Source organism: Leiobunum rupestre, chromosome 5, assembly GCF_980474605.1.
Source record: "Leiobunum rupestre chromosome 5, qqLeiRupe1.1.hap1, whole genome shotgun sequence".
Taxonomy (NCBI): domain Eukaryota; kingdom Metazoa; phylum Arthropoda; class Arachnida; order Opiliones; family Sclerosomatidae; genus Leiobunum; species Leiobunum rupestre.
The window spans coordinates 24,088,569-24,096,962 of NC_143388.1; the positions used below are offsets into that span (position 1 = coordinate 24,088,569).

Consider the following 8,394-nt stretch of genomic DNA (forward strand, 5'->3'; position numbering starts at 1 on the left):
TTTTATGATGGAAATTTTATAATGACAAACGTAATTTTATGATGGAAATTTTATAATGACAAACGCAATTTTATGATGGAAATTTTATAATGACAAACGTAATTTTATTATGGAAATTTTATAATGGCAAACGGAAATTTTATAATGAAAATATTAAAATATATTGTGCAATTACCATTCGCCCTCCAAATTTAGAACGACTTTTGAAAGTCAATAATAAGACCGGACTAGCTTCCAAAAAAAAAGAACTGGAGAGGCTGAAACTACTATGATATGCATGTCATAAAAATAAAAGTTATTACCTTAATTTCTTTAAATGTGTGTTCAATATTTGAATTATTTATATTGTCGCTAGCTCAGGTTTTTTTCAAAAATACCCGTTGGGGTTTTGTGATGCCCTAGTTTACAGCGAAATACGTAATGTATATTACCTTTCAGGCTCCCCCGGAAATCACAAAAATGAAACCCTGATAATTGCTACAAACGACCATTTTTTACACCATAATAATCCCACTCTTTCCTAATCTTTGGGTTGACAGCCGCGGAAGCCGCCATTCCGAAAATTATTTTTTGACGGTAGTCCGTCCTACAGCACAATAGATAGATGCCGATAGCGTCGCGCCTTAAAAAAACTAATATTAAGCTTATATGGCTCAAGGCAGAGTCGGCCTTCCATATCTTTCTTCAATGTTAAAACTAAACCTCTAGTTTAGTTTACACTGATTAACAATGCAACACTATTTATGTTTAGTATTATGTTTCCTGATATTAGACATTTTAAATCGAAAAAATTAAAAACCCTTAAAAAGTAATTTACGTTACTAATTTTATTTTTCCGATTTGCGGGAAATTTTCTGGAAATAGTTTTTTATGCTCGATAACCTCCTTCCACCTAAAAAATCTGTTTAGTTCCTTAAAAAATGACCTCATCAGTGGGGACCCGAGCTCTATAGATTCCTAATTTAAAACTGCCACAACAGAAAAGCGAAAAGATAAGTTTTTAAAATTATTCACGTATTCCACATTAAAGATTAAAGTCGACAAAACTTTAGAAGAGCGAGTTCAGATTGGTAAAATACCCCACAGCCTATTGGTTAAACATTCGTTTCAGAGCAGATTAAGCATAAATAACTTTGAGAAAACCATCAAACGCGAGAATTCAATAGTTATCCCCCTTTGATATTTTCACCCAAATAAACATTCAGAAAAATACGGTTAATGTTATGTTTATTTAAATAGAAATTCGATAATTCGCGATAACAATCTATACAAAACAAAACTTAAAAACAAAACGAGGTTTAAAATTAAATTAGTTTCGCTGGAAGAAGCGACGAAATGTTTCCGGTTGAGAAGACTTCTTTCCAGACAACAACCCGCGATCGTCTTTAGCGAAGGCCGAATCACCCACAGACTCGGTTGAGGGCCAACGATAAATACCTCCTTCCTCCTAAAAGAAAGGACTCAAATCAAGACCAGCCTAAATAAAGAACTAGTAGGACAACTTACGGTTATTTTGGATTGTTCTTTCTCGCTGGTGTAAACGCCATCCTTGCTCATTGATATCTCTTCGCCAGATTGAGTCTCTTGCGATGCTTGGTCTAAGTCCATCTCGCCTCCACGAGAAAACAACTGATTCTTGAAACTAACAGATATTCCGTCACCAATAGTGCCTCGAATACGTTGTCCGTGCCTTCTCCACAATAAGAACACTCCCACAACGACCAAAGTGACCAAGAGTAGGCCTAATACGACGCCAGCAACCCAGGTCAAATCTGACTGCTGTACGGGAGCGTTTTTCACGATATACTCGCATCGGACACCGTGGTAAGACACGAGGCAACTAGAAAGAATAAGATAAAGATCAGATCGCGAAGGTCAGACAAATTTGGCAGTTAGCTTTACCTGCAATAGGGTCCATCATCCTCAACGCTACAGAGACCTCCGTTCAGGCAGTAGTTTGTCGTGCAGACTTGGTCTGCAGTTACTTTTCCGGTTTCAGTTTTGTTGACTAATTTAGAAACGCAGGTATTAGAGTCATCCAGTGCATATCCGTAACCACATTCGCATTTATAGCCATTGGCTCGTAACAAGCATAGTTGGTCGCATTTCACCTTCGAACACGGATCGTGGGGCTTAGGTTGAAGTACTTTGTGAACCATCTTCAAACCGTAGGCTTTGATATCTTCCCACTTCATCGTAATTTGAGCTCCTCCCGTGAATTTGTTACCACGTACAATTTGTTTGCTTCCCCAGTTGGACCAGTATAAGTTGTCCTCGAATAGGGTCATGCTTTGAGGGTGTTGCAATCCAATGTTGACGATAACTTTGCGGTTGTATCCATCGAAATCTGACACTTCGATGGTACTAAGTCTCAAATCAGTCCAGTAGAGTTTGGACATGACGATGTCTACGGTTAAACCAGATGGCCACGAAACTTTGTTGGATGCAATAACGATTTTCTCTGAACCATCCATATTCGCTCTGGCTACGATGCCAGTTTCAGTCTTGGTTAGCTCGCTCCAAACGGACCAGAACATTAGTCTAAAAAGAAAAAAGGTTAGTAGTTGTAATTTGAGTATGACAGAACTAAAACACTTACCCGTCAATGGGATTTAAGGTGAAACTATGAGCTGCGTGTTCGATGTTAAGTACGTTACCGCAAACCTTTCCGTCTCGCCTGCACACATCTACGTTAGTGCCGGAAGTGAAATAAAAGTTTTTGCCGATCCAGTCGTAGGCCAAGAGAGTTGGTAGATTCAGATTTTTGCTTATTACCGCGAAGGTGGTTTTGTCCGTCAAGCTATTAATGACACCCTTAAAAAAGAAGGGTACGTTACTTAAACTCAAATTCACCAAGACATTGCCACTTACATTCGAAGTTTCCGTCCAAAATATAGCGTTGCTATCCGCATCAAAATCCATCCCTCTGATGTCCGTACCAGTTCCTTGAACCAAGTGTTGACCACCGTATAAGGTTAATTCTCTGATGCTGTCGAATGTTTGAACCATTAAGACTTCACGTTCTCCGGTAGCTTTGCATCGTTGGCCATCAGCGCTCAGGTCGTATCCTTCTACGCACGTACATTTGTAACCACCCTTTTTGTTGGTGCAACGTTGACTACAATGTCCCGGCGTCAAGCACTCATCGAGATCCTTGCACGCCTTGTCATCTTCCATTAATACGAAACCGTCATGACAGGAACAAATTACACCGACTGGAGTATCTCGGCAATTTTGGGCGCAACCACCGTTTCCGTGTAAACAGCTCGCTCCGCATCGTCTTCCTTCGTCGGATAAGTCGTAGCAATCTTCGTTGCCATCACAAACTTGCGACCATAATACGCAGTCACCGTTATCGCATTTAAATTCCGGACATTGATGGACTATGGAGGAATAATTTATTGTACAAAAGATTCGAAAGATTAGGAGAATTAATATACTAACTAGGAATGATAGGCGATTTTGTGGACATCCTCAAACACTTGTGTAACGTCTCGTCTTCGTTATCACCGCAGTCATCGACGCCGTCACAAAGAGCAGTTTTCAAAATACATTTGTCAGTTTTGCATTGAAATTCGAAGCTTTTGCAATCGAGAATGGCTAAGAAAAGAAACCGGTTAATACAGGATTTAACGTCAGTTAGATTATGGAAATATTACTTGTTTCGCAATCCTTTTCATCTTCTCCGTGTCGACAATCCTCATACCCATCGCAGCGACTTCTATTATTGATGCACAGATCTTCGGGGCATTTAAATTCCTCGGGACGACAATCTCCGACAGGCGTCGGGCAGTCGCTTTCGTCCGCTCCATCGGCGCAATCTTGACGACGGTCGCAAACCAGAACTTTATCCAAACAGAAACCGTTTCCGCAAGTAAACTCGTCACTCTTGCACGTTTTAACCACATTGCCACATCGAGATTCGTCTTCGTCACTACCATCTTTGCAATCTTTCTCACCGTCGCAGAACCAATTGGTAGGAGAGCAAGTTCCGTCGCGGCATCTGGTTTCGGTGGGACCGCAAGTTACGTCTTTACAATCTGGCCCTTCGTCCGATTCATCCGTGCAATCCGAATCTCCGTCACATACCCAAATTTTCGGAATACATTTGCCCTCTTTGACGCATAGGAATTCGTCTCCTTTGCACGTTGATGGTTTTGCTATAATCCCAAATAATTAAGGATTTAATAAAAACAAGTTTTACACGTAAACTTACGGCAATCTTTTTCATCGGAATTATCACCGCAATCGTTTTGACCGTCGCACCGCCATTTGGATATGATACACTGACTATTTGCGCATTCGAACTCATCAGCGGGACAACCAGTATGGCAAGTAGTGGTGTTCTCGTCCGATTTGTCGTGACAATCATCGCGACCATCACAGACGAATTCGTTTTGTATACACTCGCCAGATCCGCACAGGAACTCGCCAGATCGACAACCCGGAACAGTCTTATCTAGAAATTAAACAAAATCAAGTTAAATCACCACCTTGTTACTGGCGAAAATCAGAAGCGCCATTACTTTGACAAGTATGTGAATTCTTGCTCAATTCCATCCTGGAACCACAGGCGCAGACGTAACCGAGAGGGTTCGTTAAGCAAAGGTGACTACAACCGCCATTACGAACTGAACAGACGCTTCCGCGTGAATCGGGAGGAGCACTGAAATAAGCAATTTTTATGACTTCGGTTCCGTTGTGCTCGTGAGGAAGGTTGATGAATCCTTGCACGGAGTCATCATCGGTCCGGGCGTAATGGACACCGTGACTATTCGTGTCAGTCCAGAAGATGTAGCTCGCGGAGTAAGAGACCGACATGACCGGACCTTTCCGGCGGAGATTCTTGACGCGATCCATGCCTTTGAGATTGGTCGATTCGATAACTCCGTTTTTAGGATCTGCCCACATCAGACGACTGGCCCAGAGGTTAACAGACAGCGCGGTCGGCGTTCCCAAGTTAAGGTCCACCATCGTTTGGCAATTTTGCCCATCCATATGGCACATAATAATCTTGGATTCGAAACTTGATTCCGCTACGAACAGGACGCCTTTATCGGGACATACAACTACATCCAAGGGCCTTGAGAGTCCGTCTACTATCGTGGTTCTCGTATTGCCATCACGAGTGATGACTTCGATAGTGCCAGTTCCAGCGTCGGTCCAGTAGAGATTGTTGCCTATCCAGTCGTAATCCAGACCTTCAACAGTGTCCAAGCCTTTGCTGACGAAGGCGCTGATTGCGTAAATAGATGTGTTCATCTTAAATATGGCTCTTTTCTCCAAATCACTTATGTACAAAGTTTGGGTACTCCAGTCGAAAGCCATATCTCCGACGGTAATGAGCCTCCTTGTGGGCAATTGAGTGACGATACTCTCGCCAACAGCTTCGGGGTGGACGTGGAATATCAAGTTGTCTTCGGCAGCTAGCAAGAACGAAGTATTCCTCAAAGCTATTTAAAAAAAATAAGAGTTAAAACGGAAGTTTAAAAATTGAACGTTGGCAATTATCAAATACTTACGTATGCAAGTAGATCTGTCTTTGTCTAGTTGATACCCTGTAGGACAAGCGCAAGCGTATCCGTAACTCTTCCGCGAAATCAAACATAAATGACTGCACGATTCGTCCCAGCACGGATTTCGCTCTGAAATACGAGGCCTCAATTAAGCATTACGTGAATGAACAATTCACCTTAAAATAGGTTCCGTCACCATTGGCGTAATCGATAGGATGAAAGACATGAACTCCAGCCACCCTTTTATTTTGGCCTCTGAAAAGCGTTGTTTGGTTTTTGCCAGTTCTCTTGTTGCAAGATTCCAAGGAATACTTATTCCAATCGCTGAAATACAAGGTGTCTTCGAAGACAGCCACGTAGTAAGGATGCAATCTGACTGCTTCCAGAACGATTTTTCTATCCTTCCCATCCAAAGTGATGTACTCGATTCTTTCGAATTTGGCTTCGCACCAATATAAGCGGTCGGTGGGGAAGTCGATGCTCAGACCATTAGGCCAAAATACGCCATCCTTGACGAAAAGGGTGTTATTACGACCATCCATCTCCGAACGGTATATACCAGATTTCATATCACCCCAGTCAGACCAGTACATCAGCCTTGAAAAGTAAAAAAGTTAAATTAAATGGAATTTTAAACCAATCACAGTGTTTTCTAACTCATTTCGATGGTCAATGGCCAAGCCTCTCGGCTTATCTCCGGTCAACAGCGTAGCGCATACGCTCCCGTCCATTTTGCACACAAGTACTTGTTGTAATTTCTGATCGGTTATGTATAAATTCCGGGCAACGTAGTCAACTGCAATGTCTTGAGGATTTTGTAGACCCTTGGTCATGACAACTTGTTTGTTCTTTCCATCGATGTCCGCCACCATGATGGTACCTCCCTTGTTACCAGATTCAACCCAATAAACACGAGATTCTAAACTGTCGTAGGAAAGTCCAATGGCAGTGTTGCGAGTAGAAGCCACGCGAAAGTAGTCTTGAGGACGTGTCCAGACCCCCCGAATTTCGTGGCTGGTAGCGAATAACAAGAGGGGCGAAGGTCCCGATACGGAGCAGACGGTTTTGTGGATCAAATTGTAACCGGCTTTGCAAGTACATGAGAAAGAACCCTTAGTGTTGAAACAGTTTTGACTACAAGGAGATGGGGTCAAGGCGCATTCGTCTATATCTAAATAAAAGATTTGTTAACAGTTCCGAAAAACACGTAAAAAATACAGACAAGGTCAACAAACCATCGCAAGACTTTCCGTCCTTGTCTAGTTTGTAGCCGTCTCGGCAGGCACATTCGGGTCCGGCGGGTGTCAAGAAACATTCGTGAGCGCAAGTCATATTCTTGCAAGCCTTTTCGACTATATAAAAAAACAAACGTTATCGAGATATAAATCAAAATAATGTATTTAATTTACCGCAATGATTTCCTTCGTCATCGCCATTTTTACAGTCGTTCTTGAAATCGCAAGCCTTGGCGAGGGGAATACACGTTGAATCGTTACATCTGAACTCGTGTTCGGTGCAGTCTCGCTTCATTTTGTCTGCAGAATGACAAATAATTAAGAGCGAAATCCGGTTAAAAAAAGATACCGAGATGGTAAACGTACCGCAGTCCTTCTCGTCCAAGCCTTCTTCGCAATCCCACTGTCCGTCGCAACGCCAAGCAGTCGGAATGCATTTGTTCTCGGGGCAGAGGTACCCACCGCCGCAACTAACGTTGTTCTTGCAGTCACTTTCGTCCGACAGATCGGTACAATCCGCGTGTCCATCGCATTTCCAAATACCGGGGATGCAACGATTCGTGTCTTTGCATTTGAACTGGTGGCGCTCGCAAGTCGTATCCTCATGACCCGGACAATCCATCTCGTCTTGGAGATTATCGCAGTCATCGTCACCGTCGCAAACGAAGAAATGAGCCACGCAACGTCCATTACCGCAATCGAACCAACCAGACGGGCAAGAATGATCTGCAACAGACGGAGTACATTGAAAAGATATCCACGGGGAAGCGTGTCTATAATTGCCCTAATCTATTACTTACCTAGGAAGTTTCCGAGTTCCGGCGCCATCAGCAGTATCGAAATCCATATTAAATTACTCGGCCGAATCCGCATAATTAGTGAAAACAAAGGTTAATCTGAACAACTGTCTGTTGACGAGTTCAGCTAATCGAATACCATATGCAGTTGGATACGCGTGTATTTATACTGAAAAAGATGTCAAAAATCGTTTGCCGAAAAATATTTTTTACATGCCTATTGTTTTATTTTATCTTCTTTAAAATATTTTTTAAAATACGGGAATTCAATCAAACATTGTTCAAACATTGTGGGTCTCATTATCCGCTTGTGCTCGTGGGGGGTGTCAGTTCAGAGGTCAATATAATTTTTGTCAAGTATACTATTTTCATAAAAAGAGTATACTTATAGAGGCAGGATAGTTTTTCATTTTACAATTTGGATTTTTTGGATAGGTTTTAACTAGAACGTATTTAGTGTAGTGAGCTTACCTTCCAATTCTGCCAGAACAGTGGCGTAGCTAGCATGGGTGGCACCCTGTGCGGATATAATGGTGTGCTATACTTACTAGTCAAAACGTGTAAAAGTTTTTTCGAATTTCTCTAGCGGGTGTATGTTTTTTTTTTCACGGTTGGGTGTCACCCCCCAAACCTGCCCCAAACGGGTGGCACCCGGTGCGACCCACCCCCGCCGCACCCCCCCCCCCTCTAGCTACGCCACTGTGCCAGAATGATCTTCTTCCCGAGCTCCTTCGTCTAATCAAAACACTCTATTTATCGAATTGTATAGCGACATCTAGTATCTGGCATAGTAATGTGTTCATTTATCTTAACAGGTATAGTTCTTAATTAATCATGGAATTAATT

General features: G+C 42.3%; 1 protein-coding gene across 1 annotated transcript; it reads right to left on the reverse strand.

Moving 5' to 3' along the window:
- Nucleotides 1-1,210: 1,210 nt before the first annotated feature.
- yl (Putative vitellogenin receptor yl) lies at nucleotides 1,211-7,688 on the reverse strand. The gene is made up of 16 exons (XM_090175541.1): nucleotides 7,552-7,688; nucleotides 7,118-7,477; nucleotides 6,926-7,051; nucleotides 6,752-6,868; nucleotides 6,174-6,687; nucleotides 5,713-6,113; nucleotides 5,523-5,645; nucleotides 4,527-5,453; nucleotides 4,217-4,459; nucleotides 3,660-4,160; nucleotides 3,445-3,600; nucleotides 2,872-3,383; nucleotides 2,600-2,814; nucleotides 1,903-2,541; nucleotides 1,507-1,840; nucleotides 1,211-1,447 (listed from the first exon to the last, which is right to left on the reverse strand). The coding sequence occupies exons 1-16, from the start codon at nucleotides 7,622-7,624 to the stop codon at nucleotides 1,310-1,312; spliced, it is 5,379 nt and encodes a 1,792-aa protein (XP_090031667.1). The 5' UTR covers nucleotides 7,625-7,688; the 3' UTR covers nucleotides 1,211-1,309.
- Between the last annotated feature and the right edge of the window lie 706 nt (nucleotides 7,689-8,394).